Here is a 12,434-nt window from a genome sequence, read left to right as displayed (position 1 = left end):
GGAGAGAGAGAGAATACTTAAGCAGACTCCCTGCTGAGCAGGGAGCCCCATGTGGGGCTTGGTTGCTGGACCCTGAGATCATTACCTGAACTGGAATCAAGAGTTGGTTGCTTACCTGACTGAGCCACCCAGGAGCCCCTAGTTTAAAAAATATTTTCTGTTTAATGGTTTTGTAATACTATATTTCCTTTCTTCTTGGTGAACTTTATTATTTCTTACAAGACATGTATGTTAGCAATGAATTTTCCCAGTCTGTTCATCTGAGAATACTTTTACTTCTCTTGATTTTTGGATAATAATTATACTGGATATAAAATTTTAACAGTTTTCTTTCTGTTTGCACTTTGACTGTGGTTTAATTGACTTTTGGCTCCTATTGTTTTTGCTGAGATGTCAGCCTTGTATTACTGTTGTTTTCCGTATGTTGAGTCATGTTTCTCTTGATACTTTTAACTTTTTTTTTTGTCTTTGGATTTTGGCTATATTTTGTTTAGTTGTGATTCTCTTTGTTTTTATCCTTTTGTGGTTTATTGAATTCTTGGATCTGCAAATTAATGTTTTTTTCATTAAATTTTGGAAGATTTACCCCTACAGTTTCTTCAGAAAGATTTTCTTCTGCATTCTTCTTCTAATTCCTTTTTTTTTTTTTTTGGCTCTTGCATTATACCTATGATGGAATACTATAATGTCTCACAGGTTTCTAAAGGTCTGTTAGTTTATGTAATATCATTTTCTCTGTGTTCTTCAGATTGGATAATTTCTGTTGATCTGTTGAAGTTCACAGACTCTGTTTTTTGCCATACCTCTTGTGAATTTTTCATTTTTCGTGTTCACTTTTTAACTCTAGAATCTTAATGTGGTCCTTTTTTTCTTTATTGTTTACTTACTGTTAATCTGTTTTCTTTTAATTATTTGAACATACCATTTTAAAATTAGTTGAACGGGGGCGCCTGGGTGGCTCAGTGGGTTAAAGCCTCTGCCTTCAGCCTAGGTCATGCTCTCAGGGTCCTGGGATCGAGTCCCACGTCGGGGTCTCTGCTCAACAGGGAGCTGCTCCCCCCCCCCAGCTCTGCCTGCCTCTCTCCTTGTGATCTCTGTCAAATAAATAAATATTTAAAAAAAATTAGTTGAACGTATTTATTGCATGTCTTTAAAGTGTTTGCAAAATCTGACATTTAGAACTTGAGTCATTTTATTGATTCACTGCTTTTTAAAAAAATTATGGCTCACACTTTTTAATTTCCTTGCATGCATACTAATTTTGGTTGAAAATGGAGTATTTCAGATAAATATTATAGCAAGTCTGACTTCTGTTTTGTTTGTCCATGGATTGTTGGTATTTTTTTTTTTAAGTTTTATTAGAGCAAGAAAGAGCGAGTGGGCACATGGGAAGCTGGAGAGAATCTTGAGCAGACTCTTTGCTGAGTGCAGAGCCTGATGTGGGGCTTGATCTCATGACCCTGAGGTCACCACCTGAGCTAAAACCAAGTCAGAAGCTTAACAGCTGTACCATCCAGGTGCCCGATTGGTTTTCTTTTTAAAAAAGATTTCATTTTTAAATAATCTCTATACTCAACTTGGGGTTTGAACTCACAACCCTAAGATCAAGAGTTTCATGATTTACTGACTGAGACAATAACCATGGGTTATTGGTTTTTCATTTGTTTTAATAATTGCCGGGGCGCCTGGGTGGCTCAGTGGGTTAAAGCCTCTGCCTTTGGCTCAGTCATGATCCCAGGGTCCTGGGATTGAGCCCCACATCGGGCTCTCTGCTTAGCAGGGAGCCTGCTTCCTCCTCTCTCTCTCTATCTGCCTGCCTCTCTGTCTACTTGTGATCTGTCTGTTTTAATAATTGCCTTGTCTAATGTCCAGAATTTGTTTACTCCATGGCATGCAGTATCTGGTTTCTCAGTTTGTTTTTTATTTATTTTTTAATTTCTTTTCTGTTTTCTCTCCCTTTCCCTCTCAGCTGAGATGGTTGTTTGGGCATTAGCCCTATCAACAAGGCCATGGACTCTTAATTTTCTTAACTTAGTGTGTACTAATGTCTCAGTAATAAATGCCTCTTAATTTTTTGTTTTGCTGATTTAAAGGTTACATGTGAAAAGTTTAATTTTATTTCTGTCTTTTTTTTGTGGAGGGAAATGCTGACTTCCACATTGGCATTAATGGAAGTCATTCTTGCCTTTTTTTTTTTTTTTTTAATAGTATGCTTTAAATTTTGGTTCCTTTTCAGTTTTTTACTTATGGTGAATAAATGAAAAATCTGTAACTTGCACGAATATATGGAAATGTGAATAATTAGTTCAGTCATTTTTTTAAAAAAACACTGGATAAAGAGGCTTATTGAATATTTATATTATATAGAATAAAAATAACTTGGGAATGATGGGTAGGTAGTTCTTTTAAATCTAATTGGAGATCTGTGGAAATATTTTTTGGCTCTAGAAATTCAGTATGAGATTTTCTGAATTGTCAATTTTCTTTCTTTCGGTCTTTCTTTCTTGTCTTTCTCCTTTTCTGCCTGTCTGCTTGTCTTGTCATTCCGTCATGCTTTCCATCTGTTTTTCTTCCTTCTTGATTTCTTTCTTGAGTTAAAGAAACAGAGAATCCAAATGGAGCATTGATACATAATTTCATTATCTGTTTATGATTACACTGCTACCTAAAATTATTACCATAATTTTTAAAGGCCAACATGAAAAGAGCACAAGTATATATTTAGTGAAACTTTCATACTAACTGAAAGTCAAATGGAGTGTAACATAGGCTCAAACTGAAAAACATGGAGAAATTTTGAGGAGGGGATAGTCTTTCCTGGTGCCAGGAAATAGGAATACCAAACTGCATCGTAGAAGTCAGTAACTTCTACAGATTTTAAGTGGCAATTTGGTTTCCATTAAATGACAGAAATTTTCTCATGTACTTGGTAAACATAAACTGTTTTCCACCATCACATCACGTAGACATTATCTCCGATATCTTGGAGCACTTATTTTTCCTTAGAATTGACTATGTTTCTTGATGCAGTATCAGTCACACCCTAGGTCTTGCTTAAATTTTAAGTATTAAATTTTTAATTTTTGGAGTCTAATAAGCTTTTACCATGTATTTTCATGTCTGTGAACTGATTGAAATAATGTTACTTTTCAAATGTCTCTTTTTGGTATTTCTATTACCTGAATATTTTCTTATTTGCAAATGCTGTAATATGCATGCTGCAATATTTTTCAGTTCAGAAAAATAGATATATATATTAGAATGTCCATAAATTTTCTTTGTATATATAGTCATAGTAAATAGATTATATGAAAATATGTCCCAATTTTTAATAGTGCCTCTTACAGATTACTCTTAATATCTTTCATATACTTTTTTCTATTTCCAATAGAGAAATGTACATATATTTATAAATATTTTATAGTTAGAAAAATATATGTGTCATTGAAACAGTACAGGATTTTTCTGCTCTAATGTGAGAAATGTTTTTTGTGTTAAATTGGGACTCAACTTTGGTCAAAAAGTGGAATATGCTCACTTGGTTTTATGGAATTTAGTGGTTATGTTTAGTTGATAAACTAATTGGATTCAGCTTTAGTGAGAAATATTCAACACTTAAAAAATTATTATAGCATAAATATGAGGTGTATAGATCTAATTGTAGTCATTTAGGTCTTTTCATGTTATTAATGCTAATAAAATATTTTTTGAAAATAATTAGTTCTATCTGGAGTTCGTCTTTTGGTGAAATCATTGTGATTTCAACCAAAAATTATTTGTTAAGTTAAACTACAGCAAGCATAGATTAATTCATTCTATGTTAAAATGTCTTAGAGTGTTGTGTTTTTTAAACCAGTATTAAAGTTATGTTAATATTTCTTTTACAGACAATTTAATTTTTATTTTACTAAATTTAAATCACGAAGGAAAAAAACTTATCAGTATTGTACTAATGATCAAATGTTAGTTTTGATAGTATGATTTGTATTAAAAATGACTAGTTTCACATATCATTTTATAAGATTACAATGTATTATGGACCTAGATATTTTAATTAATATTTTAACAGGAATCAACCTTCTTTTTATGTATTTCCTCTTCTGTCAGCCACTAGAGGATCAAGGCTTTTATTTTTTGTTCATAATTATTTTTTTCAGACTTAGTTATTAAGCATTAAGATTTTTATCTAGGAGGATACTTGAAAATCTTAGTAGTTTTAAAAATCATAAACGTTTCTGATTTTTTTTCTAAGTGTTTATGAGGAAAAAGTAATATAATGAAGTAAATTGAACATTATTAATGTAATTGTTTATGATACTCAAATTTTGCTATACTTTGTTTACACTCAAATCAGTGTTCTCTGGCTGAATGCCCTTGGAGATGGTTTTAAAAATTAAAATAGATTACTATGTAAATTTTGAGAATTGAATGTGAAATTTATCCCTTTTTTTTTTTTAAGATTTTATTTATTTATTTGACAGAGAGAGAGAGATCACAAGTAGGCAGAGGCAGGCAGAGAGAGAGAGGGAAGCAGGATCCCTGCTTAGCGGAGAACCGGATGCGGGGCCCGATCCCAGGACCCTGAGATCATGACCTGAGCTGAAGGCAGAGGCTTAACCCACTGAGCCACCCAGGCGCCCCTGAAATTTGTCTTTAGATATCATTTATGTTTTAACCCTTTTGCTTTTTAATTATTTTTTGATTATCATTCATTACCTGTTGTCATTATTCATTATCCTGTTCTCTTTCTTTTAATGATAAGAATTATTCACAGATTTAAATATGTGTTAGCATTAAACAATGGTTTCTTTGTACTGATTTTAAAATAAATGTGGTAGCTTCCAAAGGGCATTGTTAAGCCTGTGGTAGAGGAAAAATTGTGACTCAGAACCAGTTTTATACCAAATAGTTTGAATAAAAACATTTATGAGTACAGTATAAACTACCATTATTTTCTAAGTATTTTAACTTGTTATCATTTTTTGGTCTTCATTAAAAGGAACAATAACTAGTGAGATTTAAGCAAAAATTTTAAAGGCTTTTTTAAGGAAGAGTTTTATGTTACAAAATTTAGAGGGAGGTATAGACATTTCCCATATTACAACCCCTGTCCCCACAGATGTATACCCTCCTTGATTATCAGCATACCCACCAGAATGGTAGAGTTGATGAACCTGCATTTACACATGACAATCATCCAGAGTCCATAGTTCACATTATAGTTCACTCTTGGTATTGTACATTCTGTGGATTCGGACAGTTGTATGATGGCATGTATCCATCATCAGGTTGTTATACAGAGTACTTCCACTGCTCTAAAAATCCTCTGCTTGTTTATCCCTTTTCCACCCACCCCCAAGCTCTGACCCCTACAGATCTTTTTACTATTTCTATAGTTTTCCCTTTTCCAGAATGTCATGTGTTTGGAATCATGCATATACAGCCTTTTCACACTGGCTTCTTTCCCTTAGTAATATGCATTTAAGATTCCTCCATGTCTTTTCATGGCTTGGTAGCTCATTTTTTAGTGCTGAATAATATTCCATTGTTTAGATGTTCATAGTTTATCCATTCATTTACTAAAGGACATCTTGGTTGCTTGCAGATTTTGGCAGTCATGAATAAAAGTGCTGTAAACATGCATGTGAAGGTTTTTGTATGGACATGTTTTCAACTTCTTTGGGTAAATAACAAAGAGCACAGTTGCTGATTCTATGGTAAAAGTGTGTTTAGTTTTGTAAGAAACTCTGAAACTGTTTCTTTTTATAAGAAACTCTCAAAATCTCTTTCACCAGCATTTGGTGTTGTTGGTGTTCTAGGTTTTGTTCATTGTCATAGGTATGTAGGTATGTATATGTCATAGGTATCTCTTTTTAATTTGTATTTCTCTGATGACATATAATGTGGAGCATCTTTTCATATACTTATTTTCCATCCATGTATCTTCTTTGGTAAGGGTCTGTTAAGTTCTTTGGCTCACTTAAAAATAGTTTTTTTTTTTATTTTTGAGTTTTTAGAGTTCTGTGTATATTTTGGATAACCGTTTCTATTTTTTTAAGATTTATTTATTTGACCTGGAGAGAGAGTGAGTGAGAGAGAGATAGCACAAGCAGGGGAGTGGCAGGCAGAGGGAGAGGGAAAAGCAGACACCCTGCTGAGCAGGGAGCCCGATGTGGGGCTCGATCCCAGGAAACTGGGGTCATGACCTGAGCTGAAGGCAGATGCTTTACCGACTGAGCCACCCAGGCGCCCCATGGATAACAGTTCTTTATCAGATGTGTGTTCTGCAAATATTTTCCCCCAGTCTGTCTTGTCTTCTAATTCTCTTGATGTAGTTTTTTGCAGAGCAGAAGTCTTTAATTTTAATGAAGTCCAGTTTATCAATTATTTCTTTGTAGACTGTGTCTTTGGTTTTGTATCTTGTATCACCATACCCAAGGCCATCTATGTTTTTTCTTGTCTCCTAGGAGTTTTATAGTTTTGTCTTTTACATTTTGGTCCATGTTGTAGTTTATTTTTATGTCTAAAATTTGAATGTGGATATCTACTTGTTCCAGCATCATTTGTTGAAAGCATATCTTTGGTCCGTTGTACTGCTTTTGCCCTTCTTTGGTCAATGAGAAGTTGACCACATTTATGTTGGTCTATTTTTAGGCTCTTTATTCTGTTCCATTGATTTTTTTCATGTATTCTTTTGCCAATATCATACTGTTTTGATTTCTCTACCTTTATAATATGTCTTGAAATCAGGTAGTGTTGATTTTCCAACTTTGCTCCTCTCCATCAGTAATTATGTTGGCTGTCCTGGGCTTTTGCCTCTCAATATAAACTTTGAATAGTTTCTTGATAGCTATAAAATAACTTTTTGGGATTTTTATTGGAATTGTATTCAATCTATAGATGAAGTTGGGAAGAACTGAGATCTTGAGAGAATATTGAGTCTTCCTATTTATGAATATGGATTCCATTTACTTAGCTTTTCTTTGGTTTTATGCATCAGTTTTATAGTATTCCTCATGTAGATCTTGTACATATTTGGGGGGGGTGCTACTGTAAATGGTATTGTGTTTTTAATGTCCTATTCCCCTTGATTATTGTTGGTGTATAGGAAAGGAGTTGACTTTTGTATATTAACTCTGTATTCTCCAGCCTTGGTATAATCGCTTATTAGTTCCAGGATCTTTTTGGTTCTAGATTTTCTTCATTGATGATCATGTCACCTGTGAACAAAGACAGTTTTATGTGTTCCTTCACAATCTGTATACCATTTATTTCCTTTTCTTGCCTCACTGCATTAGCAAGAATTTCTACTACAATGCTAAAAAGGGGTGGTAGAGAAGACATCCTTGCCTTGTACCTGATCTTAGTGGGAATCCTTGGACTTTCTCCCTATTAAATATATTAGCTGTAGGGTTTTTTTTTTTTTTTTTTTTGGGGTAGTCCTTATGAACTTGAGAAAAATTCCCCTTTATTCCTAGTTTATTTAGAGTTTTTAACATGAGTGTATGTTAGATTATGTCAAATGTTTTTTCTGCATCTATTGATATCAGTAATTTTCTTATCTAGAGGATACTTTAATTGATCTTATGATAGGTTATACTAATTGATTAGCAAATGGTGTACCAGCCTTGTATCCCTGGGATAAATTTCACTTAGTTATGGCATATAATTTTATATATTTATTTATTTACTTATTTATTTTCATTGAATTAGTTAATATTTTCTTGAGGATTTTTTCATCTTTGTTAATGAGGTATTTTGATCTGTAGTTTTCTTGTAATGTCTTTCATTCTTTTACTTTGGCTTTGGATAATGTTGGCTCACAGAATGAGTTATAAGATATCCCTTCTGCTTCTATCCTCTGAAGGAAATTGTAGAGAACTGATACAGTTCTTCCTTACATTTTCAGTAAAATTCACCAGTAAACCTGTCTGGGTCTGACATTTTCTGTTTTGATAGGTTATTATTTATTGATTCATTATCTTTAGTAGTTATAAACCTTTTTAGATCATCAGTTATTCCTTTGTGAGTTTTGGCAGAATGTCTCTTTTAATGAATTGGTCCATTTCATGTAGGTTATATAATTTGTGGTCATAGTTATTCATAGTATTCCATTATCCTTTTTATGTTCATGGGATCTATAGTGATGTTCCCTCTTTCATTTCTGAAGGTACTAAATGGTGTTCTCTATTTACATTATAGTTAGGCTGGCTAGAAGCTTATCTATTTCATGGTTCTTTTCAAAGCAGCTTTTGGTTATGTTAATTTTCTGTTGATTTCCTATTTTCATTTTTGTTGTTTTCCACCCTAATACTTATTTTATATTTTCCTCTGCTTACTTTGGATTGAATATTCTCTTCTTTTTTTAGTTTCCTAGGAAGCTTGATTAGTGATTTAAGTCCTTTTCTAGTATATGCATTCAGTGCTATAAATTTCCTTGTAAGCATTGCTTTTGCTGGATTTCACAAATTTTTATAAGTTGTATTTTCATTTAGTTTCATATATATTTATGTTTTTTTTAAAGTTTCTTCTTTGACCTGCATGTTATTTTTAGTGTGGTGTTACTGTGTGGTGGTGTTGTGTTTTTAGTGTGTTGTTTAATATCCAAATATTTTGGAATTTTGGAGCTACTTTTTATTACTGATTTCTAGTTTAATCCCATTGTTGTCTGGGAGCAAACAATATATAATTTTTAATCTTTATGTTTGTTTAGGTATGTTTTATAGCCTTGAATGTGGTCTACTTGGTGAATATTATGTGTTAGCTTAAGCAAAATGTGTATTCCGCTTTTACTGAATGACATAGTCAATAGGTGTCAATTAAGGACAGTCAGTTGATGGTATTGTTGGGTTCAGTTATGTCCTTACTGATATTCTGCCTAGTGGATCTGTTTCTGAGAGGAATTGTAAAGTCTCCAACTAGAGTTAGTGTATTCATCTATTATTTCTCCTTGTTAGGTCTATCAGTTTTTATACCATATTGTTTTATATTCTATTGTTAGGTACATACATGTTACAGACTATTATATCTCAATGGAGAATTGACCCCCTTTATCATAAGCAGTGCCCTTCTTATCTCTGATACTTTACTTTAAAGTCTGCTTTCTCTGAAATTAATGTAACTGTTCTTTTCTTTTGGTTAGTCTTAGCATGTTATATTTTTCTCCATTCATTTACTTCTAATCTGTATAAGTCTTCCTATATAAGTGGGTTTCTTGAAGACAGCATATAGTTGATATGCTAGTTTTTAAATGTCAGGGATGTATATTCACTTATATCTTAGTTGAAAGTAGGTTTATAATCATGAATATGTTAAAATGCACATATATACCTACATGTTTTAAATCTTTAGTTTTGGAAAATATACTTAGCAATTTGTTTTTAATTTTAATTGCTTCAGTGTCATCTATAAGCTTATGGCATCAACAAGTGAAGGAATCAGAGTACAAGCTCTCAAGGCAATGGGCTATTTTTTAAAGCACCTGGCACCAAAGTGAGTATAGAATGAATGAAATCTAAAATGGGCTGTGGTATATTACTTTTTTTTTTTAATAAATCTTTGGAATAGTATTTGTGTTCTGTGATTTCTCTAGTTCCTCTTTTATTTTTATTTATAAAATCTATATAAACGTAATCCCATTTCTATATATTAAAAACAAAGTGGAAACAGGAGTATATACTTTGTTTTATATAAAATTTAAATTTTCCTTTTGTTTCTTGTCATTATAAGAATACATTTGTATAAATGAAATTTTAGAAATGATGGAGACTTCATTTCAGGTGGGTTGATTATCATGTGCTTTATCTGACATTTTAACTTCAATGTTTGTCATAATATGTTGTTCTATAAAGATAATTCAAAACTAAAACTTCTTTTTTTTTCTTAGCTCTGCATATCCTACCTGTTATTCCTTATACCAGGGTTGGTTTATTATAAAAACTAACAGTGTGGCATTAGAGAAGTGTTGGCAAACGGTGGTCTTTATGTGGATCCAGTTGGCTTCCTGTAAATAAAGTTTTGTTGGAACACAGCCACAATCATTTATTTGCTTATTATCTGTCGCTGTTTTCAGATTACAACAGCAGTGTTGAGTTGTTGCTACAGAGACCATATGGTCTACAAAGCCTACAGTATTTACTGTCCAGCCACTTGCAGAAAAAATTTGATGAATCCTAGGGTAGAGTTAAAGTTTATGATACTGTAGTTCGTAAATTTTTGCTTGGAAGTTTGATTTTTGTGTATTTATCTTCACAATATTCATTTTCTTAATTCTCTTTCATTTTTTTCTACCCTTTCCTCCAAATTGTTTTTCTTCTTAATGACTTATTGGGTCTTAGATTATCCATAGTAGAGCTCAGCTTAATGCTGATGGAGAGTAGAAACTAGTTAATAAATAATTGCTCTGGAGATTTTCGTGGAGATTTTTGCAGTGCTGTGAACATAGCCAGTCTTGTATTTTTTTTTTTTTTAAACTGTAGCTGTGCTTACCCTGTAGTTTGCATTTCTGTCCTTAAAGATTTTGTGACCTTATGAATTTTAGGTTGAAGAAAATTTGGAGTTATTGAGTTGGAATTTGTTGATGATGTGAAAAACATTTTTCTGTCTTCATCCAACTTGCATTCTAAATAGTGGAGAATAATCTGCATTTGGTTATTTCTTTTTATGAAATTGCAGAAGAAAAGCTGAAGTCATGCTTGGACATGGATTATTTTCATTGCTAGCAGAAAGACTCATGCTTCAGACAAATTTAATCACAATGACCACATACAATGTTTTGTTTGAGGTAGGAAATATATAGAATTTAATTTTACTAATTTCTTATTTTGAGAGTGCCTGTATAATTTAGTTGATGAAATAAGATAATTTAGGTTTGATACACAATTTTGAAATTAGTTATATGAAGATGTGGCTGCATCTTAAATCTATTAATTATGAATTATTAAACCATAATATATCTCTGTTAAGTATTTCTTCCATTGTATTGACTATTTGATGTCTCATTTTGTAATTAATTAAAAATAGAGTCATAATGTTGAAATTATTTATTTTATATAATGCAGAATATATTTACCATGATAGCATTGTATTGTATACTTAATATTGATTAGTGCTGTACTTAAAGTTCATTAATAGCCATGGTAGTACAGTGATTATGCTAATATAAATCTATTGTTTTACTTCTGTAGATTCTTATAGAGCATATTTGTACTCAAGTGATACACAAACAACATCCAGATCCTGATTCTTCAGTAAAGATACAAAATCCTCGTATGTATTTTATTTACTTTTATTTTTGTTTGTTTTTGTTTTCTCCAGCTTTATGGAGTATAATTGACATATAATACTCTATAAGTTTAAGGTTTACAGCCTCATGTCTGATTTATCTATATGTTGTGAAATGATTACACAGTAAGGTTAGTTAACACATCCATCACTGCAAAGTTAGAATTTTTTGTGTGTATGTGTGCTGAGGACTTTTAAGATCTGTTTTCTTAGTAACTTTCCATTATACAATACAGTATTGTTAAGTGTGGTCACTTAGTGTGTACTAAGTGTGTACATTAGATCCCTAGAACTTACCCACCTTATGATTGGAAGTTTGTATCCTTTCAGTACTTTCACTCATTTCTCCTCTCTTTTTTTAATACTCTTAATAACTACTTTTTGCTAATAAAAAGAAAGTCACTGGGAAAAGCCTGAAGGTGATAATGTTGAAAACATACTGTTCAAAGAATATTTCATTATAGGCAATGAAATAATACTAGTTTTATTGTTGGTTAATGTTGAGTATAAATTCAAATTGACCTTAGGTTATATAGAAATATTTATATAGAGGTTTTGAAGAATTGTATGTGTAAGATACTGATTTCATGTATGTTCAGATTTTCAATAAAGTTTTTATTGTACTGTTTTTGTGATGTCAGGCCAAATTACATGAACCATGGATGTACCTTTCATCTCAAATTTTTGTCAAGTTAAGAATACCACATTTGGAATTGAAAAATATCTGCTTTCTTTATTGTTTATGAACTTAGTCTTGTCTAACAGTCTTTTCTTTGATATTTAGATTTCTTAAGCACTTACACAAAGTGTACATTTTTCATCTTTTTAAGATTATTGACATTAAAATAACTGGTTTGTAGAGTTTTAAAATTTAATTACCTTTTGGATGGTGAATTGTGTTTATGGTACTCTCTTTCAGTACTAGTTTTAAAAACACATTTCTGAAGCCTAGTTTTCTTCAGCCTTCAGGGAGACTTGATGTCATTATTTTAGAGAGTTAAAAAAAGAAAATCTTGACTGTATTTATATAAATGTAAAATATATTTTATGTGATTATGGGGAAGATGGCTTATTGAAGTAAGAATTTTAGAATATATTATCTAATATGTAGAATTAGACTATATTTAAAAATATATATTTATAATATAAAA

The 12,434-nt window shown here is 31.8% G+C and overlaps 1 protein-coding gene across 5 annotated transcripts in view; it reads left to right on the top strand.

The window, feature by feature from the left end:
• The window catches only part of LRBA (LPS responsive beige-like anchor protein), a 755,230-nt gene that overhangs the window by 151,738 nt on the left and 591,058 nt on the right, over positions 1–12,434 (top strand). For all 5 annotated transcript variants that reach the window (XM_047717621.1, XM_047717620.1, XM_047717619.1 and 2 more), the window contains exons 18-20: positions 9,400–9,492; positions 10,675–10,783; positions 11,187–11,268. In XM_047717621.1, coding sequence (XP_047573577.1) covers positions 9,400–9,492; positions 10,675–10,783; positions 11,187–11,268 — 284 coding nt within the window. The remainder of the gene's footprint in view (positions 1–9,399; positions 9,493–10,674; positions 10,784–11,186; positions 11,269–12,434) is intronic.

Source organism: Lutra lutra, chromosome 2 (assembly GCF_902655055.1).
Source record: "Lutra lutra chromosome 2, mLutLut1.2, whole genome shotgun sequence".
Lineage (NCBI taxonomy): Eukaryota > Metazoa > Chordata > Mammalia > Carnivora > Mustelidae > Lutra > Lutra lutra.
This window is presented reverse-complemented; position numbering and strand designations above follow the sequence as displayed.